Source organism: Podarcis melisellensis, assembly GCF_964234715.1.
Source record: "Podarcis melisellensis genome assembly, chromosome: 11".
Classification (NCBI taxonomy): Eukaryota; Metazoa; Chordata; class Lepidosauria; order Squamata; family Lacertidae; genus Podarcis; species Podarcis melisellensis.
The window spans coordinates 39,979,152-40,004,542 of NC_138543.1; the positions used below are offsets into that span (position 1 = coordinate 39,979,152).

At 41.8% G+C, this 25,391-nt stretch overlaps 1 protein-coding gene across 11 annotated transcripts in view; it reads left to right on the forward strand.

Moving 5' to 3' along the window:
* The window catches only part of PDE4D (phosphodiesterase 4D), a 650,804-nt gene extending 629,265 nt beyond the window's left edge, over positions 1–21,539 (forward strand). For all 11 annotated transcript variants that reach the window (XM_081929693.1, XM_081929696.1, XM_081929702.1 and 8 more), the window contains 9 exons: positions 2,833–2,926; positions 8,051–8,223; positions 8,975–9,073; positions 9,165–9,329; positions 10,019–10,118; positions 13,270–13,424; positions 14,213–14,335; positions 14,842–15,024; positions 16,013–21,539. In XM_081929693.1, coding sequence (XP_081785819.1) covers positions 2,833–2,926; positions 8,051–8,223; positions 8,975–9,073; positions 9,165–9,329; positions 10,019–10,118; positions 13,270–13,424; positions 14,213–14,335; positions 14,842–15,024; positions 16,013–16,423 — 1,503 coding nt within the window. In that variant the 3' untranslated portion in view covers positions 16,424–21,539. The remainder of the gene's footprint in view (positions 1–2,832; positions 2,927–8,050; positions 8,224–8,974; positions 9,074–9,164; positions 9,330–10,018; positions 10,119–13,269; positions 13,425–14,212; positions 14,336–14,841; positions 15,025–16,012) is intronic.
* The last annotated feature ends 3,852 nt before the right edge of the window (positions 21,540–25,391 follow it).

Here is a 25,391-nt window from a genome sequence, read left to right on the forward strand (position 1 = left end):
GCATTTTACATCTGGAGAGAAAGGGATTGAATTCCTTTTAAAATTTGCTATAGATGCAAAGTCCCATTGAAGTAGGTAGGAGTTAAGCAGGTACTTGGAAGTACATTCTGCTGAATTCAACGAGACTTAGATAAATGTGCAAAGGATTGTGGCCTTACAGCACAATCCTACGCTTGCCTACTTGAGAAATAGTATCATTGAGTTCAATAGGGATTACTTCCAGGAGAGGTTCTATAGGATTGCAGTATTGTGCTGAGTAGGCCCCATACATTTAAAGCACAAGTAATTTTCTCTCTTAAAAAATCTTGGGAACTATAGTTTACCTCTCACAGCTACAGTTCCCAGTGCCCTTAGGTGCCATCGCCCAGCACCCTGAGAGGTCCACTACTGATGCTTGCCCCTGGGGCCTCTTGTCATCATTTCCCCGCCTGGCTCAGCGCTCTTGAGGAGGGCCAGCAGCTGGATTGACCAACCATATTTATATCCCACAATGCCCCCTTTAAGGAGAAATCAAAGGTAGTGTAACATGCATATGTCCGCCTTTGCTCAGAGCTAAAGACCCCTTGTTGCCATCTGCTGCTAGGGATAGTTCCCCAGTTGCAGAGAGAAATTTCCATGTGCCAGTCCTTGCCTGGAACATTTCTGAGGTCCTTTATGGATGTGCCTTCGGGAAAACACCAGGGATTGAAACAAACCGCTGCCTGCCTCCACTCCAAAATGGGAAGGTTCTCTTGGCAGTCATGAAATAACCAGTGATAGGGACCCTCTCCTACCTTGTGCATTTGCTCAAAGAGGGACATGCATATTGTATCAAATAAGCGCTGCCCAGGAAACAGGTAGATATGCTCCTTATTTGCAGGCTAAAGCAAACATGACAAATGAAAGAAGCAGAGCCATGTAAATTTAAAAGAGCAAATGAGAGTGGCTGAGCAAAAAGAAAGGAAGGGCGTGGACTGCTTTCAAAGCATGTACCCTGGCCCATTTTCTCGCATTTTCCCCACACAGTTTTGTTTTGTTTTCAAGTTATGCAGTTTGTATGGGAAAATGGATATCGGAGAGAAGTGGTAAACAAGGAGTTTGAGAAACTGTCTCAATGTTCTCAAGCTTGGAGACAGCGTTGGAGGGAGGGGCATTTGCCATGCAAATGTGCATTTTGGCCAGTGCAGGTTTTCCATTCGTAACCTGATGAGCTGTTTCCAAGCCTCGTGTGTGAAAACACCCCTAGGAACAGGGGAAAGGCGCACATCCTGTTTTATGTCACATGGGGGAGCAGCCCCTCGCTGCCTGGTGGAAAAGCACAAATGGCCCGTTTCTATTAAGTGTGACGGCTGTCTTTGCTGCCTATGAAAATGTTTGGTGATTTATTAATTCATAGAATCGTAGAGTTGGGACCACAAGGATTATGTAGTCTAACCCCCTGCAATGCAGGAATATTTTGCCAGGCTCAAACCCACAACCCCTGAGATTAAGAGTCTCATTCATTCTCTACCAACTGAGCTATCCAAGCCAGCGTCCATTTCTCTAACGGCCTAGCAAACATGTTTGTCCACCTAGAAACCACAGTATGAAATTTTTCTCCCCATCCCCTACCCTAGTCTTTCTCTCTTCTTCTGTTCATGCCCCCCCAGATCATAGGATTGGACCCACGGATTCCTGTGCCCTTGTTTAAGTAGCTAGGAGTTGGCCTCATTGTGCCCTCTCCGCATCATCTAGCCAGCAGCTAACATTAATGCCATTTCAAGTCAGAAGGGACTGCCGAAGGGAACTTCCTTGCAGCATGAATCATGTCAGCTCTCCCTGGACCCTTGTGCCTATATTAAGATTCTGGAGGCTTGGAACTCTTTATTCCAGTGCTCTGTGCTGCTGGAGAACTTCAGCCTGGGGAAAGCTGAGCTAGGGGGTTGCAGAAATGGATTTTCTCCCTTCCAGTAAGGGTAGCTGTTGCAGCACAAGCTGCTATATCAACCTAGCTCCCAAATACTGTAGTCTTCAAAATTACACAAACATGTGATTGCAAACCCGTTACCAAAGCACGAAATAAAGTTTTGCGGCTCAGGAATATAATAATAATTAAATATCACATATGAGCTTAGTAGGCAGAACATCACAGGAATATAAGCTGGAGGGCTTTGTCAGTTGATGCTTGGAATGGGCTGTTGTATCTCCAGTTTCATGATCTTGTTTTTAAAATGCCAGAGATGCTCTGTTCTTTGTGAGAAAGCTATATCCACAAACAAAAAATGAAGAGTGCTCCAGTTTCCATAGCATTTGGGGGGGGGGAGCTGGGTGCTTAGCTTTAGATACACATATGTATTTTTAGTGAGCAGATGAGAGCTTTTGATCTTTTTCATACTCTTTCCAACAAGGGTACTTGAAATCGTGCAGGGTTGACATTTTTCAATTTATGTGATGGCTTTTTGAAAAGTGCACTTCATATCAAAATACAAAAATATGGCCTAGGAATATGAGAAGCCAAGAATATTGTTTTCTTTCTTCTGTAGGACAAAAGTGGGTGTGGGTGTGTATAAACTTTTGAATGGCAGTAATCCCCCTCCCCCCCCCAAAATTAAAATCTAGTACATTTGCAGTGTTATTGATCTGTCTACCATCGTCCCCACAGTTTGTTTTCAGCATCTGTTTATATAACATTAAGTAGAATAATGTATTTCTCCTGGAAATACCATTTGACTCTGCATTATGCCCATTGAAGTGAGCTGGTTTGCTGAATTAAATGTTTGAATATGCCTAATATTAAAAGAAGACTGAATTTTCTCATTGCAAGGACTTCAATTCTTGCCTATTGACGTGTCCTGTTTTTGCTTTTCTTTGCAGTTTAAAAGAATGCTCAACCGGGAGCTAACCCACTTATCTGAAATGAGCCGATCGGGCAATCAGGTCTCTGAATATATATCCAACACCTTTTTAGGTAAGCTTACGATTATGGACACTAGTACTCTTTGTGCTGTTCTTTGTGCTTTTCCTTCCTCTCCACCTCCCACCACTAACATCCAGATGGAAAGTTTATGAAAATTCATATCCTGTGCTGTTTGTTTAACTGCAATATTTTTCAAACGTATGCATATAAATCACTATTGGTTAAATAAAATGCAGTGCCCTGTTTTATTTTCCCACATACTCTTTCCTTTACATTGAATATGGCCCTGTTGTGTTCAGAAAGTTCAGTTGGACAGAGTTCTCAAATACTGTTCCCTTTCACGCTAAAATAGAGCATTGTGACATATTATTTGACAATCTGTGTTCAAAAGCATCATTGCTTATCATGGCACTCTCACACACAACAGCAATCTTGGGTACCCCAAGGTTTGCAGAAGTACAGAAATATTTAGATGTCTCTATCTCCTTCCCACAAAGCCCCACTGAGGACTGAGTGTACTCATTGGCCACTGAATCCTGACTGGCTGTTTTGAGAGTAAGGTGGAAATGGAATGGAACATCCTGGAGGGGAACTCTGCAACATTTTCTTGCGGGTGCTACATGTTTAATATAGTCCCATTTGCTAAATACAGTGGTGCCTCGCAAGACGAAAAACGCGCAAGACGAAAGGGTTTTTCGGTTTTTGCGTTGCTTCGCAAGACGATTTTCCCTATGGGCTTGCTTCGCAAGACGGAAACGTCTTGCGAGTTTGTTCGCTTTTTTCTTAAAGCCGCTTGAAGAGGCGCAGTTGCGACGGACCGTGCTTCGCAAGACGAAAAACATCGCAAGACGAAAAGACTCGCGGAACAAATTAATTTCGTCTTGCGAGGCACCACTGTACTCCCTATCTATCTAAGCATCTATCTAAAGACAAATTAAACACGGCAGCTGCAAGCCTAAACTCTCTTACCATGGTGTAAATCCCTTTGAACAGTAAGTAGGACTTACTTCTGAGTAAGCATGGTCCAACTGACCAATTCTGATAGTGCTTTACACCTCCAGCTGATGTTGATACTGCTGCAGTTCCCACTGCTGGAAAGACATACTGCTGTTCAGTTTTTAAAATGGCTTACCATTTTAGCAGAGGGAAGTTGCAGCATCGAGCAAAACTCGTATGCACAATTTTGCCCCCCCCCCCAACAGTCTTGTTTCTTGGGATTTCGGCCTAAATCTTTTGGCACAGTCATGGTTTTTCTCTAAAGTATTACTTGCATTCTGTGGTTTGGTAAAGAAGTATAAATTGATGTACCCCCTTCAGTCTTTGGGTTGTGTCCAGTGGTTGCTTTGAACGAGCAGAATTGCTTACAGTCCTGCAAAGCAGAACAAATCTCCCCACCCTACTGCAGCCCTCTGCATTATATCTCATACTGTTCCATCGAGGAGGAACACAAGGAGGTTATTCTATGTAGAGGAGAGATACATAAACCAGGTGCCCTGTCTTGCACGAATGGAAGTGCTTTCCATTGTTGGATGCATCTGTAGGTACAACGCATTGCTTGTTATTCATTCTTCTTTATTTGATTTCCCATAAACAGATATTAATGTGCAATAATACCACTGCAGCCAATATCGCCATTCCACACTTGGCAAATGGGACACAGCGATCCACCCATATGGTACATGTGATCATGCTTGTGTCATGCTAGTTCACACTCATGCCAACAAAAGAAGAAGGCATTGTTGCTCCAGGACCTTATTGAGGACCATTAAACCTGCACAGTGCCCTGCTCTTCCTACATCACTCACTTTTGTGGCATCACAAACAGCTGGCCATTGGTGGGACTGAGCAGAGCACTGGTGCAAGAGGTCAGCTGACACTTGTGCTCCAGAGATAAGGGCTTGCACTCAACTTAATGGGCAGCCTGGTGTGCTTTCCTGCAGCTTATATAAACCATTGCCTGACACAGCTGGCCAACTTAAAATTATGTTGATTATTAGGGAAACGTGAAGAGGGAGACCATTTTGCGTCCGAATTTGCTAGACCAGAACTTGGTTCTGTTCTCTGTGGCTTAAAAACTAAATACCTTTTCCTATTTAGTCTAGATACACCCGAAACAAATCCTTTATAAAACAAAACTCGGCTCTAAGCTTTTGAAAAACGCAGATGATCTCTAAAACTGAATTTAAGGAACCCTGTGTCATGAAATTCTACTGAATATTGATCCAATGTATAGTTAGCAGAGTAAAACTTAAACGTGTTGCAGGATTCCCCCCAAAATAGACCAGAGGCAATTAATATTTCATCCAGCAGAGCTTTACTGCTACTGAAGGCAAATGAGCATAATGGTCACAAATCCAATATATCCAGGATTGGCACTGTCCATAAGAAACCCAGTTGCAGCAGACTTAACTTAAACTTACAATAAAACTAAACCTTAACTCTATATACAGAACACCACACCAGAAGGAAAAGAGATAGAAAGGGAAAGGGAAACCCAGGCTCCTTCTGGCCTTACTTTTATAGTCAGCATGACCTTGACCAGTGGTTCTCAACCTGTGGGTCCCCAGATGTTGTTGGACTACAACTCCCATCATCCCTGAGCTCTGGCCTTTCTAGATAGGGGTGATGGGAGTTGTAGTTCAACAACATCTGGGAACCCACAGGTTGAGAAAGGCTGACCTAGACTAAAGGAGAAAACAGAACCAGTTTAAATCAGCTGTACTCAGCTTCTCTGAAGGAATAACCCAGACACCATGAACTTTCTGCTTGTTTCACACAGAGAAGATCCCAGAACCCTCTTGAATTAATTAGAATAGGAAAGATCACACATCACATCAATACTTTCTGTACTAAGAAATGCAAACTGACGCCCTGGAGAAGGAAGGGATAAGTTTAGTTTCAGAAACTCTGGGGAAAAAAAGCTGGAATAAGATTGCCGGCAGAGATGACCTACATAGGAGGATTTTCTCGCTATGACTCACTGAAGAACCCAAGACTTCACTGTCTGCTTGTGTTTCTGTGGCAGCAAGGGAGATGCATATCCTAAGGAAATGTGTCCACCACAGACCTATAAATTGAACTATCCTGTAAGCAGGACTCAATCCTGTGTTACGTTAAGCAACACAGATCCATTGTTAGACCAGCTTGTTTAAATAGCAGGACTGAAGTTTGGGATCTAATCCAAAGGATCTCGTGCCTATATCATTTCAGAATCCCAAGTGGGGGGCAGTCACTTATTTCAAAGTGTTCCCATTGTAGCCTCTTCTCCTGGCCTGTTTTATGCATATGGGGCCATCAATCAGATTGCGGGGAGAGGGTTGAACAATCAATCGGTTGCATGCACTCTTAAGGTGTCACAATCATGCAACGGACAATACCATGGTATCTCTCCCTCCCCACCGACCAATAGTTTGTATCTGACTTTTGGAGCCTGATGAACATTTCTCATTTCTTCAGCTTTTAATGAGCCTTTATAGCTGGGGTTGGAAGCCTGTGCCATATGTTCTTGAGCATCTCCTCTCATCATTGCTGACGATTGGCTCTGCTAGCTGGAGCTGATGGGAGCTGGAAAACAACCATATCTGAGAGCTGCACATTCTGTACGCCAGCCTTAAAGACTTGTGCAGCATTATCCTTAAAGCTGTGACTCTCTCTTTTTACGGTTCTGGGTCACATTGCATTCATTTCCTAATTTTCAGTACAATGAGCTTTGCTTCCTTTGGGAAAAGGGGTATGATAGGAGCCCTTAAACTATTTTGCAATCCTTTCTTAAAAGAAGAATTTTGTGTTTAAGGAATGCAGGGAGGGGGAGAAATATTTTCCAGGCTGCAGAACAGAGCCCAGCACAGATAGTGTTAGCTGCTTGCTCACTTTGAACAAAACCTTAGGAAAACCCATGGAATCCCATGCCCCATCTAAAATCTTCCGGACAGACACTTCTTTTCACTTGAGTTCATCTGACAGTTCGCTTTACGATCCTCCCTCATGATGGTCCTAAACTTTGTGCATATGACTGAAGCCATAAACATCAAGGCAGGCACACGAGTCACTGCTCTTCAGCTACTGTTGGTTTGTGCCAGTCAAGTGCTCTTCCTTTCCTCTGTGTTTTATTTAATTGGTGATCAAGAGAGGAGCAGTACAGGGGGAAGGAATGGATGCCCACGGCTAAAAGTTGGTGACATTTTCACTTCTTTGCAGAGATTCTCTGCTGTTCCAGTAAGTGCTAGTCTGCTCGGAAAGGTTACAGAAAAAGAGAGCGACAGAGATAAGAGAAAACAAGCATGCTAAATAAAACACAAATGTAGCCGTGGTCATATTGCATCCCTTTGCATTAATGTTGGTTGTTAGGTGGAGCAAACAGTAGGCATACGCTTCTTTAATGCTCTTGACCCCAACATTGTCATTTCTTGTTTTTATTTTGGGGAAAGATGAGATCAGTGAAGAGCATCACAAAACAAAGGTGATAATTTTACTGAAACAGCTTAATTACAATGCTGTTGTGAGCCCGGTTGTGCTAACTGGGGTGCTTGCACTGGCTTCCACTAATAGAACTGGGTAGTTGTATCCAACGCAGAATACTTTTTTATCAGTATTGCTTTTCTCACAACTCTTGAGTGGCCATTGCTGTTCCTCCTGTTGTACAGATGGCAACACAGCCTTGCATTTAAGCACTTAGCTATTAGGCAACAACAAATTGCATGTGGTCAAGTACATGGAATTTCATGTGAGTGAGTGATGGAAGAAAGATGGCGCATTCTATCCTTCCCATGTGCTCAGCATATAAACCAAGTGAGCTGCTAGGAGAGAATAGAATTATTCCTCTCTTCTATGCCAGTCCCTACCAGGCTAGTATTTTTGGCGTGGTGGTAAGCAGGCTAGTAACTTTTGCAAGTTTATTTATAAGGCTGTTGTAAAATTAGACTGATGAGAATAAGTGATCTGTTTAAAGCCATAGTAAATCCATTGCTAATCTTGGATTTGAAGCCATCTTTTATGAAGTCAACTGTACTGGCTGATTTCGCTGTTCCTGTTTTTTAAAAAAATATCTATGAGTCATAAATCTACTGTAGGGATGTTTTGTGAAAGGCTGACTTTGGTTCAGAGCTGAACTTTTACAAGACAGTTCTAATATACAAACAGATTAACAATTTTCTTTCGCCTTCCCTCCTTTCATAGACAAACAGCATGAAGTGGAAATCCCATCTCCTACACAGAAAGAGAAAGAGAAGAAGAAACTGCCGATGTCTCAGATCAGTGGAGTGAAGAAACTGATGCACAGCTCCAGCCTAACCAATTCGAGCATCCCAAAATTTGGAGTCAAAACTGACCAAGAAGATATTCTGGCCAAGGTAAGGGCAATGCTGCTCTCTAGCTGGTTTCCTCACTTTCGGTGGAGCGATGTGACAGGCCAGTAAATCACATCCACAAGTTTGCCCACACTAGTATTTATTTACACTTCACTGCATGTCCACTCTAGACATGGCAATTTGCATTGAGGAGAGTTGTCATTGGAACTACATTAGTGGACAAGTAAAATTAAAAAAGGAATGGAAAAATGAGACCTGCAGTATTTATGGTAGACTTCTGTATCTATAGCATTTCAACAGAAAATTGGTTGGTATGCTTATACCAAAAGAGCTTCAAGCAAGGGATGTAACATGCAGGCGGCTCCAGGTTCATTCCCCATCACCTCCAGGTAGGGATGGGATGCGGAAACCCTGGAGAGCTGCTGTCAGTCAGTGTTGACAGTACTGAGCTAGATGGATCAACAGTCTTGGGTGTTCCTAATCTTTCCCCACATTGACCATTATGGTGCTCAGAACATCCAAAAGCACTGAGAATAGCAATAAGAGTGTAGCATTTCTGAAGGCTTTCCCACTGATCCCTCTTATTACTGGGTATCAGTGTACTAGTGAAACAATTCCATTCCATTTCTCTCTCTGAAACAAGATACTCCCTCCCTGTTTTAAGTCTAGAAAACTGGTAGCTGACATACCGAGAATGACTGGAATTGGTAACAGCAATCCAGTGTTGCGGTTTTGCATAAACCTCATTGAAAAACCCGGTATAGATTCTGTTTTCTGCTCGGTTTCATTTTAGGAACTAGAAGATGTAAACAAATGGGGCCTCCAGGTGTTTAAAATAGCTGAATTATCTGCGAACCGACCTTTGACTGTCATCATGTACACTATTTTCCAGGTATGTGTAACAAAAGGAGACTTTTCCATTTTCCATTTTCATCCTTTGCATGTATTGTAAAGGCAGCCATCTTTTCTCTCTTTCATTCCAGGAGCGAGAATTATTAAAAACATTTAAAATTCAACCGGACATGTTAATAACTTACTTGATGACACTGGAGGACCATTACCATGCAGATGTGGCATATCACAACAACATACATGCTGCAGATGTTGTACAGTCTACGCATGTGCTGTTGTCCACCCCAGCTCTGGAGGTAAGTTCACAGAAACAGAAGCTTTGTGTCACGGAATCCACAGACATCAAATCTTCCCCTTGCTTTTTTTGCAGAAATCCTGCAGCATCGGTTTGCAAGATATTCTAGTCAGTTCAGTGGAGCAAAAAATACTTCTATTATTTGTTATTTATCTACATCTGCCATTTGTATGCTGCCTCGTAACATAAAGTTCTCTAGGCAGCTTGAGAGACACAGACTTTGTTTCTGTTTTGTTTGCTTTTCTCTGAACTGAAGTGTAAAAGGCATGTTTTACAGAAGCTGTGAAATGTCCCAATTGTATTTCAGCACCAGCTTTTCAGTCCAGCCTTGGTTTATTTTCTGATGGGTGAATCCAGTGTTGCATGAGCAGCTGTCAACTTGCAGAGGGGCCTTCTCTTCCTTTGTCACCCCTCTCCCACCTACAGCCTCCCAAATCTGCCCCAAACTTTCTGCAGCAGATTTGGGGGGCAGGGCACGTGGGAGGTTACAGAGCAGGGAAGAGAAAATGCAAGTCCCGTTGTGCAAGTTGATGTCTATATTGTGCTAGCTTTTATGACTTGCTGGCTGCTGCTACCACCAGCAGGGATCCCAACAGCACCGTGTGTGCGCGCATACACAAATTCGCCAGCCACATGTCTTTTATCAAAAAGTGTTTCTCTCCATTTACTCTGTTTTTCCTCCCCCCTCAGGCGGTGTTCACGGACCTGGAGATTCTGGCTGCTATTTTTGCCAGTGCAATACATGATGTAGATCATCCTGGGGTTTCAAACCAGTTTCTTATCAACACAAGTAAGTGTGGTCTATTTCTGGTAAAACTTGCTCAGTTCACGCATCACATTAAAGCCGTAGGATTTTTTTGATTTATTTTTTAAACTGTGGCTTTAGGTAAATGAGCAGCACTCTGAGAACCGCTGCTGGAAAGGTCCTGGGGGTGCTCCTCAAGCAAAACAAACCATAGTTTGGTTTTTTGTGTCCTCCAAACCCAGGCTTGTGGTTTTCCCCAAACCAACCACAAGTGGCAAGCCAAGAACAAGCCTCAGTAACCACTTGTGGTTTGTTTGAAGGAAACATACCCAGAGCCTTTGTTTGTACAAAATAACAAGCCAGAATGGCTCATTTTGTCCAGGATCAGGAGTGCCACAGGTATTTAAGAGCACCATGCACCAACCTATGCCTGCTTGTTTATGTGAAAGTAGGAGTATTGTGTTTTTGCAGTATTAATGTATGTGACCTAGTTCTTATTATTTATTAAATTTGTATACCGCAGGTCTCGGGGTGCTTCACAACATAAAAATGCAATGTAAACGCACAAAATACATTAAACCCTCTCCAGAAACGAAAAACACACTGACCCCTACCAATTGCGTATTGTTTCTTGTTTCTGTTAATTAATAATAATTTGTTACTTGTATGCCACCCATCTGACTGGGCTGTCCCAGCTACTCTGGGCAGCTCCCAATAAAATAAAAAAAGCAAAAACGCAATACAATACCACACACTAAAAACTTCCTTGTTTCTTTGCTGCTGCTGTGGTTACTAAAAGCCAAAGAGGTGGCAGTCTAAGGTGAGCAATGAAAGGAACGTTGGCTTCCTTAACTCTTCCTCCACAGTGGTGCAGTTTGTTAATTTCAGATTCTGGACTTACGGTCTTACGGCTTGCAATGAAGGCTATGGCGGCCTGATCCAACTTCACAAACAATGCTATAAATCTGTAGGGCAGATGTTGCTAAGTTGGTTGGTGTGGGGATGGGAATGCTCTGGCCCTCATTCAATAATAGGAACCTAATAATTTTTCGCTCCAACCCACTGATCACCGCTTGGGGAAGGGTCCTTGCTCAGTTGCAGAGCACAAGCCTTGCGGGTGGAAGGTCCACGGTTCAGTCCCCCCATCTCCAGGTAGGGCTGTGAGAGATCCTGTCCACAATCTGGAGAGCCACTGCCAGTCATAGAATTAGATTTGGAAGAGACCAACTCCTGCAATGCAGGAATATGAGATTAAGAGTCTCATACTCTTCCAAGTGAGCTATCCCAGCTGGCAGCATAGACAACACTGAGTGAGGGGAATCAATGGCCAGACTTTTATTAAGTCACCCCAGTATACTTTTCACCCAAGCATTGCCATGGACTTCCCTACTGGGCCACTAAAACAGATGGTGCATAAAGTGTATTATGTTTAAGGGTGGGTAGGTGAGAGACACTGGATTATATTATGAGTTCAGAGAGTTGCTCCTCAGCTGCAATTTTTAGAAACATGATTTTCCACTAATATACAAGTAAGCTATTCCCTGCCACGCAGAGAGATCTTGGTCATAAAGCAGTGCATGCCACTCATAAAATGCTAATGTGTTCAAAAATTGTTTTGCGTACTGTTCCTGAGAATTACAGGCATCTTGCCACATCACGACAACTGGATAATTATTAGACTCCAAAAAACCCTCTTGCTTCCCTCATTTAAAATACAATTTTTTTAAATGCAGAGCACTAAAAGCTTGAGGATTTTATGAATTAGTCATTCACTGTGGGAGGTTACTGTTCTACAAAGTGCAACTCTTTTTGGTTTTGATTCTTAAACCTTTCACATGTGACTATGACATAAATGGAGAATTCATTGGCAAAACAAGGTCTCCCTCCCCACTTTCTGTCAAGTTATGCCTCTGGGAGAAAAAGAACGAGAGGGAAGATTCCTTGGCTCACGTGTTTGGTACAGGAGAGCGAGACTGCGGGAAAATAAATTGGAGCTCAAGAGCTTCACCATGCGGTCCTGTTGAGCTGCAGGGATTTTTCAGCCAAACTTTACAAAAAAAAAAAACCACAGAACCCTAAACAAAGCGACAGTCAGTAGAACAGACTGATGCTCAGCTAGCTTTAGGATATGGAAACTGTAATAAGCAGAAATTAATGTCAACCAATGACAAGCAGTGTGTTTCACGGGTCTTGTATCTAGAAGAATCTAGGCTGAATAGAGGGAACGAAACACATCTATAACTGAGTGCCTCGTTAGGGGAGTTGTAAATAAATGCAAGTTGACTGGTTTTTTGTTTTTCTTACCACAAATGTTCCAAGATGTTTGTGCGTGTACTTCACTTGATTTCGTACAGACCGAGATAGAGGTTTGCATTTGGAGAGCATAGGACATTTCTCTGCAGTTTTTGGTAGCAGTGAGGACGAGGAAGCCAGGAATTTCAAACCAATGCAAGGAAAGGATATATACGCACTTGGTACAAGAATAGGCTCTTCATGGGGGGGAAAGGGACAAAAAGGCAGTGAAAGTGAGAAACTGCTTACAAGGAGGTAGTTACTGTGCAGTTTAAATCCTGAAACCGTTCTAAAGGTGTAAGACATAAATTCTACATGCCTCAAATATTCAGTGACAGAAGTGGCAGGAGGAGGACTCTCTGCCCAATGTGACCTGATAATACACGAAAAGGAGAGTTTGGGGGACAAAATTCGTATTGATATTCACTGAGCACTTATTAATGCTGAGTAAGCCTTTGCTGCAAGATTTGATCATGATTGTTATGGTTTCCTCTTCTGAAATTTTGCAAAGCCTTCAGAAGAAAGTTGTTTTTCAAAATTCCAAGAGCAGGAGGAAATCAATGATCGTGATCAGATCTTGCAGCAAACACACCCTCTGCATAATGCAAGCATTTAGTGCTCTCCAGAACAGGTCTGTTGTCAAATATTGTTACCTGCAGCCTTCTGAGCCCAGTTCTGGTTTGGGTTCGTTGGTTTGGCATTCTACACACAACAGCTGTCAACTCTGCAGAACAAGACGTATCTGAGGCTGCTCAAGAGAAGCAATGTGATGTTCCAGCCATGTAAATTATAAATTGTTCTTTTTGGATACCTTACAACTGTGAGAAGTCAGAAAGAAAAGTTGTGGACAGGTAGGAAAGGGATATAGGCTTTCTTAACATTCTACCTTGTGACTGTCTTGCAGACTCTGAACTTGCCTTGATGTACAATGATTCATCAGTCCTGGAAAACCATCATTTAGCTGTGGGCTTCAAGTTACTGCAGGAAGAAAATTGCGACATTTTCCAGAACTTGACAAAAAAGCAAAGGCAATCATTGAGGAAGATGGTCATTGACATAGTGAGTTGCCATTTGAATGTACCTATCTATCTTTGTACTTCCTTGTACTTTTCTGGTAGGATTTAAAACCTGAAATTGCACACAATGTGCTTTTTCCTAAAGCATTTTAAACTTTCTTTTAACAGAGCAGATTCTCAGTGGCTTGTTTAGTCTTACTCATAATTATTTTGAATTTACCCACCTGTTCTGAAAAAAATACCCTGCTGCTGAGTTATGAGTGATTATGAACTGTTCCACACAAAGTGGTTCTCCCTGGGTTTTGCTGTTCATGGGAACACTCAGAAAACATTTATTCTGCACCCGCAAAACCTCTCTGAATTGGTGTCGCTATAGATTCTAGCTAGGTATTTAGTATAAGATGCTGCCACTAGGCCAGATTAAATTCCCCACATCATCATTTTATTTGTATGCCGCTTTTCCACAGTTAAAAACAATGTTAAAAGGTAGCTTACAACATGACAAGATTTACATAATTACAAAAGTCATAAACAATAAATAAACCACATCAAAAAAATACACAACCAAATGGAAAACAATTTCCACATAAATCAAAATCTAAAACTAAGAATACAGCATTAATATCACAGTTTAAAATGGCATAGGTAAAAAATAACAGCAATTTAAAAACAAAGACAGAGCCCTCTCTGCCCGGCAGCAGCAGTCCTTTCTGGAGCCTAGGTCAGTTGGGGAGTGGCAGGACAGAGCCCTCAGGCGCTCGGCAGGGGAGTCCTCCTAGAATAAATTTGAAGATAATTTTAGTAATCCATTGCTTTCTCTTCTCCTCCAAGGTGCTTGCAACAGATATGTCTAAGCATATGAATCTTTTGGCTGATCTGAAAACGATGGTTGAAACTAAGAAAGTGACTAGCTCTGGAGTTCTGCTGCTTGATAACTATTCAGACAGGATTCAGGTAAGAGAGATATGCTGCTGTGTGCAATATAAACCTGGATTACCTCTCATCTTCCCATTGTGTGTATTCCAGCAGACGTACATTGTCTTGCTTTCTTAACTGGTTGTCATTCCTACCTGCAAAAAAAATTGGTTGTGTCTACTAAATATGCTTTGCATAGACCACTGTGAGTCGCTGAAATCTTCCCCTATGGTTGAAAGCAGCCAAGTTGCATAGCTTGATTAAGTTTGCCTAAGGGGCCACTCTCCTTTGAAACGGATCAGTCTTGCACTTACAGCATTTTTGGCCTTTTAATACAGGCAGAAGCTGCAGATGTGAGATAATTGGAAGGCTATTAATGTCAGTGTGAAAAACACACAGCCCACCACCCCTTTGCTGTTCAGAATAAACCTTGCACTCGGTGTATTTTTGAGATTCTGTTTTCACGCCCGTCATATGTGCAAATGGAAAAAAGGGCTCTGTCTCCACAGGTTTCTCTAGAGAAATGTGTTTTCTGTCTGCTTTAGGTTCTGCAAAATATGGTACACTGTGCAGATTTGAGCAATCCGACAAAGCCACTCCAGCTATATCGCCAGTGGACGGATAGAATAATGGAAGAGTTCTTTCGGCAGGGAGATCGAGAACGAGAGAGGGGGATGGAAATCAGCCCCATGTGTGATAAGCACAATGCATCGGTAGAAAAATCACAGGTAATCTGTCAGAAGGGAGCAAACTGCAATGTGGTTGATAGAACATTATATAACTTTTAGTTGGGAAATGTTAACTCTTTTGTGTAGGTTTGCGTTTTAAAAAAAACATGATTTAAAACAGGGGACTTTTCCCTTAGGGGTCACATGCCAGCCAAAGCCGGTGATTAGTGGAGCCAGAGACTAAATTGTTTTGGATAAACACTTTCATTACCTATCTTTACGTGCCAGGCATTCGGCTGATTAATGTTCTATGGCTTTTTAAACTTTTTTTTTGGGGGGGGGAGTGTTACTGCTTTATGTTTTCGCATTTTATATTCCTCTGTTGTGAACTTTCCTTGGGATCTTCAGATGAATGGTGGTATACAAATTTAATAATATTAACAATGATCTGGAATTAAAAACATGCTGCTTTAGTTTTCACCATGGCTTCCTCAGATTATAATCCTCAATCCTCTGCCCAGTTTATTCAGAGTTAAGCCCACTGGGCTTGATGGAGTTACTCCCAAATAAATAAGGAGCTACAGCTCTGAGTATGATATGCAGATATGCACACAAAAGTCTACCAACTAGAATTTGAGGCACTTTACCCTTCACTTGCTCTTGTCAGAGCACAGAATTATGGTGAAGAGTAAAGACAGCCTGGGACGACTTCTGATGCTGCACTGAGGCTCAGAGTCACTTGGAGAACCATGAAAATATTTTCTGGTTTTGAATAGTTAAAGGTTTAGTGCGCTGGGGTGGGGGTAAGCTCCCAGCTATGGGCTGGAGCTTATAACTCCAAATAGTTGTGCTGATCTGAAGCTCAGAGTCGTATCAGAATGATCCCTCCCCTTGGAGAACGAAATTATGGTCCATGACAAGGATCCTCTGCAAGATAGGATGCAGGAGACAGAAGGGAGAATTGCAGAATCTAGTAGAGGAAATTGGTCAAGGTAGTTCTTCCTCCTTTGGAAATAACCTCTCCCCCCTAATTTTTGCATTACAACAGGTGGGTTTTATAGACTACATTGTTCATCCTCTCTGGGAGACCTGGGCAGACCTTGTACACCCAGACGCCCAAGACATCTTGGACACGCTGGAAGACAATCGCGAATGGTACCAGAGCACAATCCCTCAGAGTCCGTCTCCTGCCCCAGACGACCAAGAGGAAGGGAGACAGGGCCAAACAGATAAATTCCAGTTTGAGCTAACGCTGGAGGAAGATGGTGAATCGGACACAGAGAAGGACAGTGGGAGTCAAGTAGAAGAAGACACCAGCTGCAGTGACTCCAAGACTCTTTGCACCCAAGACTCAGAGTCCACTGAAATCCCACTTGACGAACAAGTTGGAGAGGAAGTGGTGGAGGAGGAGAGCCAGACAGAACCTTGTGTGCTAGAAGAACGTTCTCCTGACACGTAACGGTGCGCCGGCTCTGCCGCTCCCTCTGCTTTCTCTCTCTCCTACTCTCTTTTCAAGAATCAAAAATGGTTTCCAAAGTGCATGTCACTCGGCACAGCCATGGTCACGCCTCACTGTCATCTGCAAGAGATGTTCGCTGATCAAAAACTGACCTTGATTACCCTGTTTGGCACTCAGGAATATTGTAACCAGAAATGTTCATTGTTCATAGCATCCAGAGAGCAAAAGGAAGGGAAACACCTGCAAAAAGAACAGTTTAACGAGAATTCAACTTGGCAGATACAATCAGAGAGAGTGTCTACTCCAAGCTGTTTTCAAAAGGAGTAACGGCTGGTCCAAAGCTTGTGTGTGCGTGTGTGTTTTGTATTGGTTTTTAGTTTCTTGAGAAGAGGCATTAGTAGCATACATCACCAGAATATACAGAAGGCGACCGGCGAGTGAACAAAAGGTTATTAGCGGAAAGCGATCGAGCTCAAATAATGGGGGCACAACACGAATCTGTTACCAGTAGGAAGATGAAGCTGTGGAAGTCACATAATTTTCTAATTTCAAGTCTTCCTAACACATGACTGAAAAAAAAAAGTGTAACTCAGTGGGTTGCACTGATGTCTGCATTTTGTATTATATGTAAAATGGAAATCTTTTTGTAGAGTTTACTTTTATTATTAAATGTATTGAGGTATTATATTTAAAAGAATGCAACACTCTCAGAACTTCATCTGCCACTGATTCTTTCTCCTCCTCCCCCCCCCCAAAAAAAAAGAGTAACTTGCAAGTTTTCAGTACAAATATGAGCTACACTGGATAAATCCAATTTTATATTTGTTTGCACTTAAGATTTTCATACCAATTCATTCAGCTGTTGTAAAACAACTCTGTGTTCTAGACCAATGACAGCTATCAAACACTCATTTTTCCCCTCCCATGTTGCAGAAAACTTGTTTGTTGGCATTAATTTCTGGCTTTTCTTACTGTAATTTCCCCAAAGCAGCAATATTTCATCCGTGAAATGTCCTCAGAAATGGCTTGGTTGCTGCAGACCCAGCTTTTATTGCTGTGGGCTTACTATTTCTAAAATCTAATGGACCATTGCAGTAGCAGTTCCCCAAAATTTTGATTGCAACCCCACTGCTGGATGGCAGCAGCCTTGAGTATTGAGCACCAAACTCCTTACCGTGGGGTCCAGAGGGTGGAGGACTCCAACAAATAATAGGGTTAGCAGGGGAGATCCCGAGGAAGCTCCAAAACAAAGATGAAACTCCATTAGCAGCTCCTAAGAAAGAAAAGTTGGGGGGACACTCCTATTAGAGTTGGGATTTGCAAGTCTACAGCTAGCATGAATGTGACTCTTGCTATAAATACAAACCTTTTCTTTGCTAATTACATCATTCCCACAAGGCTGCTCCTAGTTGTGTATGCAAAGATTTGCTGTACCAGCAAATAATAATACTTAGGGTGAGGACATATGGACTGCTGTGACAACACAGACTGTGCCTGTTCAAAGAGTACTTACAATTTGTAGTGGAATCTTTGCTGCTTCAGAAACAAACTGAGGCACCCTATTAATCCCCCTTAGTAGCTTTTTGCAAAGACGGCTGGCAATATAATGTAACAGGTCACCGATAAATCAGCCCCTTTAAAAATCAGACAAAATCAGCTTTTGACCTTGAATATGGCAAGAAATATATAATAGTCTTTTTTAAAAAATCTGCAGAAAGGATCTTGCATTTTTGTCCACTCGGTGACTTTTGTTTTGCTCCTTTTGCTGTCCTACTGAGAGGTCACGTTGAACGAATAAATGTCTAGGATGGAATCGTAAAGGTTATGTTAGGGGCTAGAAATGCATGACCCTATAAAATAACAGAGCATTTGCAGAATGAAGTGTAGCCTGTAATGCACCACAGAATTAAATGTCATCAAAGCTATTGATTTTAATGGGTTTGTGTACATTTAACTCTGTCTCTCATTGTGCCCAGCCTGCAACCAGTATGTGATGAAAACTCTGCAGGGTGGCGGAGATGGTGGGTGTGAATTCACATCTGCCTCTTGACCTGCGCTGCGACTGTGTTGCAGGCATAAATAGGACTAGAGTCATGTTTGTGACCATGCATGATAACATCTGCTGCCTTATCAACATGGAGCATTCAATTGCCTGCACCCCTCCCTCCATACCCAGCATAGACCAGCTCTTCTATGCAGGGACCCTCCTGCATAGATTTGGCTTGAACGACGAGGCTGTTTTGACCCAATGAAAACAGTGGATAGTTGAGGTCACAACTAACTCTTGAGTCCCATTGATTTCAATAGATTGACCTTTTACGTCTTGATACAACCCACAGATTATACTTGGTTGACTAAAGCAAGGAAAGTTTGGGACACTGCTAAATATCCGATTTTAAATGAAAGCACTGACTGATGGGGATTTTTTTTAAAGTGCATTTTAATGTGTCTCGTCTACCTTTTAGCTCTTGATGGCTTTTACTGAAGAAGGAAAAACTGGAGAAGTTGATGAAAGAATTTCACCATGTTGTTGTCAGCCTAGGCTCCTGTCCTCCCCTCACTACGTCAACATTTGTTAGTCCCCAAGAGTGCCTGGAATCTTAACGAATAAAGCAATATCAATTCCAAAAATCAATATATATCGGGAAGGGTATTTTATCTGCACTAAAGGTTTAATCCTACAAACAGGGGTAAACTCTAGCTGGAGCCAGCCAGAGACTTAAGTATTGGGGAAAGGCCAGCGTCTAATGCTGAGCAGGGCAAGGGGCACGTCTGGCCTCTTGAATAACATTTTTTTAATGGTTATTCTCAGATGCTCAGTTTTAAGGGGGTTCATGTCTGTTGATAGTTCTGGTTAGTGTATACCCTGTAAGATTAAACTGTCAAAGAAAAAGGAGAGGTAATGAAAAAACCACCATATTGTGTAAAATACACACCCATATACATGGACAATCAAGTGGCAGGAAACATAATAATGTTTAGAGGCAGGGATCGAATGCACTGTACAATCTTCGTTTGTTCGTTTGTTTTACTTTGCCAAAGTGTGCTTTAGCGCCAGCACACTACTCTAAAAACAACAACACAATACTATTGAAAAAGTGTTTTAACATGTTTTCTTTGTGTTTCTGTTTTGTTTGTTTTTTGCCATAAGAGAAATGCAATGAAGTCGATTGAGGATTGTGTAGAGAGGGGGGAAAGACAGAAAGAGGAATCTGAATTTGCATCTATATTTTAGCTTGCAAGTTGCTTTTCTCAGTAATACTGTGTCTGCTCCTTTTTAATTTCTGGTTTTACACCGTTCTTCTAAAAACAAAACCTTTAAAAAAGATCAGGCAAAATAGGTAGAACAAATCACATTCAAAAGGTTGGGGTTTTTTATATTAAAAAAAAACTTGAGGATGAAATGAATTTTACAGGCCGCTTTGACAATTCTTTTAAAACCCATTTATTTATTTTTTATTTGTGCCATGCATATTTTTTTCCTCACCAAATGACCTTACTTGTAATAAGTCTTGTTTGTCTCTGTTTACAACCATGTATTTATTGTAATGTATATATTGTAATGTTAATTGTAAATTATAAGTTCTTATTATAACATCATCCTTGCCAGGGTGGTATTGCTATATTTGGAAACTCTTGGTGAGAGAATTAATATTGTGTATACATACTCCCCACCCCCACCCCCCTTGTACATTCTGTAATATATAATCCTATATCACCTTAGAGCTTGTTTATGGAAGAGTTGAGAAAAATTATAAAGTACATAGTTATATAAATTAAAAAGCTGCAGGTCTTTGGTCCCAGGGCTGTGCCTTAACTTTAAACAACATTTTCTTCTGTTTTGCTGCATTTGAAAGAAAGGTCGTTGTGGAACATCGGCTGGGCATATCTCCACCGCCCTTCCTCCCCTCTCCCCCAAGGGACACTGGTCCTGGCCTCTCTGGGATGCTCTGGCATTCCAACGAGGTTTTATCTAGCTTCCTATTGGAAGCCCAAATGCTAACCTTGGGCATCAAACGCACCTGCCTGATAAAGAGTGCTTTCCCCTTTTCAAAATGTATCTTAAGGGCATCACTTTATCCCAGCCTTTATCAAAATCCAGCTGTGTTGTGACGACCACTCCCATCAATCCTGGGTAGCATAGTTGTACTGGTTGGGGATGATGGGAGTTGGGGTCCAAAATCTCTGGAGGACACTAGGTTGGTGTAGGCTGCTGTGTCTTGCCCTTTAAAACAACAAGCAAACCAAAAAACACAACCGCCCTTTAATCAACCGGGCTGGGGCACCGTTCGTCAACAACCCCACTAAAACGTGGAAATTGCCTCCTATGCACTTCAAGGAAGAAATGTCCCGAGTCTGGGATGTGCCCTTTTCTTACCAATACAACAACTCTCACAATTATACCTAATTTTATACTGCGTAGTAAATATACAACACTGACCCTGATCTCTCCCCCCCCCCCCCAACACTACTAGCAAGCACTGCAAGCAGCCAGAGCTCAGTCCCGTATAAATGGCTCTGTGGGTGCATGTATAGCGTAGGTGTAAAGAATGACTGTAGCCTTTTAGACGGTTGAAACACTTCTCATTTCTACTTTTATTTTGGCAGAGTTTGCCGTGTCTTGAAGGTGTTGTCTTGCTGCTGTTCTTGATCATGTAATTTCGTAGTATCTGATACCTCGTCACCATTCCAATAATGCCCAGCCCTTGTAGCATGTGACTGTTCAGTGAAAGGAGAGATTCTTTTTCAAGGAAAAAAAATAGCCTCCTTTTTGACACAAACTGTAGATTTTAGCAGCCCTGGCCCAAAGGAATAAGATTGCTTTTGTTTTAAACAGTATAAAAGGGACACTATAACAACAGAATTACTGAACAATATTTTTGTTGTTTTCAATTTGGTTTGTTTCCTTTGGGTATGTCTTTAGAGTGGCACATTGTGTGAACATTGCAATTAATTCAATGGTTTCTTAGCCGCTCTTACAGCCTATGGGATAGTACTGTACGTCAAATACCTTCATATGAAATTTTTATATGCAATGGAAATAAAAGCATGGGTTGATTCTGCCTAGATACTGTACTTGACCATCTTTTTGCAAATAAATTTATCTTACACTGTTGACTGCTCATCTGTAATAAGATCTATTTTTTTAATGTTTGCTTGCCCAACCCAAAAAGATACTACGTATGTCTAATACAACTTCATAACTATCTCATCTGTAGCAAAAAGTTGCAGAAAGCAACTGCCTACCCTCCTTTTGGGTGAAGACATCAGAAAGAAAGGAACATTTGGAGTCCATTGTCCAGCCTACCACAGTTGAACATAGCAGTCTCCCAGATCCAACTAGAGACCACACATGGGTGGGAACAGACTTTTACATATACTGGTTATACCCTTCACTGGATGAAGAATCATACATACAAATTATTGCTGGAATGTGACAATTGCCCACCTGTGATCCATGCCCAGTCTCAGCTTTGACTAGCACCACTAAGTTATGTTGAACCACATCAAGTATGTTGTAATAGTAAGAGCGATATGCTGGATGGCATGTGACCAGAAGTTCTAGGTTTCTTTGTTGAGTTTTATGCAATCAAGTGTTGCTTGTTTGCATGCATAGACTTGAATCAGGGTCCTCGTCTACAATATTTGCTCATCATTTTCCCCAGCGCTCTTTCTATAGCTCAGCCTCCATATGTTTTTTAATCTTTCCCCCCAATAAATTTTATTAAAGTTTGAAAGAAAATAGACAAAGGTTGATAAATATCCAGCAGCTTATCATTAAAGATAAAAAACTAATTTTTTTAAAAAAACCAAAAGGAAAATAAAAAAGATAACTTAAACAATTCTTCTGTCAGCTATCTAGAAAATTAATCAAAACATCCACTCCAAGATAACACAACAATTCCACTTTCTAGAAACCAACATTTCCTTCAAACCTCAACCCCAGATATCGTAAGTTCATTTTCTTCACAAAAAAATTACACAGGCGCAGGGGTTACATTCTGTGTGCATTGGCAGGGCCCTCATAAAGCGTTCTACCCTCTCCCCATTCTACCCCTCTAGTGACTTTTTAGGTCACTTCTGGATTTGGCACCGTGTATGATCACGTGTCAATTGGACATGCTTAAATCGGTGGTTGCCTGTTACGAGTTCCCAGTCATTAGTAAATACTGACAATGATATTTCTCTGATTAAACACATCAACTTTGCCATCTCAGCTAAGTTCAATAATTTTAACAACCATTCCTCCCCGGTAGGCAATGATTAAAACTTTCAACCTTTGTGCATATAAAAGTCTTGCCGCTATAATCATGTATTGATATAATGTTCCTTTTCTAATTGTATATCCATTATCCCCAGCAGAAAAAGTTCCGGCTTCAACTGAATGCAGATGTTTTAAACTGCAATTCCCATGTCCATGCAGGCTGGACTGATTGCAGTCGAAAACATTTGGAGAGCACCAAGTTCACGTTTAGCTAATAAAAATCCAGTGCATGTGCTTAAATCTCCCCCATTGAAACCAACAGACCTTAAGAGTGCCTGACTTTGGTCTGAATCATTTTGCCCAAGTTTCATGCAAAATTACCAATCAGTTATTTGTGAAATTTACCATGGTAGGAGCATATGGTGTGCAGCTTAAAAAAAAATTCTGTATGCATTCTCTGCTGTTGACTATGATGTGAAGGATACAGATGGCCACATGGAGCACTTGAGATCTAATTTGAGGTCTTGGTGCAATCTAGAACCCTGGAAAAACCGGAGCTCCAAAATTCACAGCCTTCAAGAGCAGAAAAGGCTCTCTGCTTCAGAAGTTACCCAACTCATGGAGGACGATGGGCAGGGCAACATGGTGTAAAGCTAACACACACAACGTCATTGTCTCCCACCCCACTCCCCAAGGATGAGAGACTATACAAAATCCTATAGGTGTGGCTCTGAACTGAGACCTGTGGGTGAAGGGAGGTATATAAATTCAATAAAATAAGAACTTCAGAGGAATATTCGACATCTCCATTAAAGACAAACAAACAAAAATCAGATAGTAGGAATTGGAAAAGAATCCTCTCTGCCCGAGACCCTGTACAGCAGCTGCGACTGAGGGAAGCCAATACTGGCCTAGAGAGACTGTCAAGAATGTATAACTTGCTGTTGAAATGGAATACTCAAGATGAAATGGTGAAATCAGCTATGATTAAATGGGCACAAGATCTTGGACATAATATTATGATGGCTGACTGGGAACAGTTATGGACCACAGGTATGAAGTTTACGGCATGTAATGCCTTAAGAGAAAATATAATGAAAATGATATACAGGTGGTACATGACACCAGTCAAGCTTGCAAAAATTTATCATTTGCCCGATAATAAATGTTGGAAATGCAAAGAGACTGAAGGTACATTCTTTCACCTTTGGTGGACATGCCCAAGGAAGGTATTTAAATATACCTTTCTGAAGAAGCCAGAGGCCTTTCTCCTGGGCATGGTCGGCCAATTGGTGCCAAAGAAGGATAGAACTTTATGTATGCTACAACAGCAGCAAGAATACTTATTGCAAAGTACTGGAAGACACAAGATCTACCCACCCGGGAAGAATGGCAGATGAAGGTGATGGACTACATGGAACTGGCGGAAATGACTGGCAGAATCAGAGACCAGGGAAAAGAGTCGGTGGAGGAAGATTGGAAGAAATTTAAAGACTATCTACAGAAACATTGTAAAATTAATGAATGTTAGAAGGATGTTGGAATGAAGCTATGTGGTTTTAGCAGAAAGGTTATAAAGGTTTAGGAAAAAACAGACTGTTAATTGGTGAAAGGAGGGAAAGTTAAGTGATATTATATTAAGATAAATTACAGGACAAAAATTGGAAAAGATGGAAAGGATTTGCTGAAATAGCTAACCGAACTAGAATACAAAAAAGGGAGGTGTGAGAAGGTCAAGGAAACAAGCAAATGAAAGATAAGTTATGGGAAGGTTTGATGTGTTTTTTACCTGTTTCCATTTTTCTGTTTCTCTTTTTTTTCTTTTTTTATTGTGATACGCTTTTTTTTTGTTTGTTTGTTTAATATGGTGTTTTTATTTTTTCTTTTTGTGACTTTTAAAACTTTAACATTATTTTTAAAAATACTGGCCTAGAGAGACAAACAGTCTGATTTGATAAGCAGTTTGCTGTGCTCCTCAGAATGGGTGTGTGAGTACAATGACATGAGCACCAACCACGCTTTTCAAGGATGCTGAACTCCGAAGGCTGAGCAGCGCAACAGAACCAGAGGGAGGATTGTGTGGGAGATGCAAGCTCCCAAAGGAGAACACAGTGAACCTGATAAAGCTGCCATCCCTCTGAGCTTCCCAGTGGCAATGCCATACGGCCATGTGGCTTGGGGCACTTCTGCACGGCACTTGGGCAAAGCACATGTCGCCAAGGTGACCGTGGAACTGCTGCGGAAAAGCCGTTGAGAAAAACATAGGGAATATCTCTGACCAGATTAGCAAGCAGTGCCAGCACGGATAATACCCAACACTTATTTTGTGTGCGCGTGCTGAATCCCGGCACTGCTCCATCCCAACAGATGATGTTGTCTCTAACGTGGACAGCCGACCATCCTCTGGCTGGCAGGGTCAGCGCTATGCAGGCAGCAGCATGTGAGTAGGAGAGAAAAGCGCTGGATTTGCGTAGCTCTTCTGAAGGTGCTCTCTGTGCCTGCCCTGCGACAACATCCTCTATTTGCATCCTTATTAAAGAACGCCCTGGATCAAGTGAGCAGAACCCATACGGTATTCTCCTCAACTGCAGACCAGGTCTCTCACCCTGCTGTTTGACACCAATACTAAACTGCCGAATTGTTTACTGATTGTTCACATTCTCCAGGGTGGCCATGTGTTAAAAGAGCATGTGGCACATGCGCCAGCAGCGCTCTGTGCAGGCCTGACTGGCCCAGGACCCACCATTGTGGGGGGAGCACATC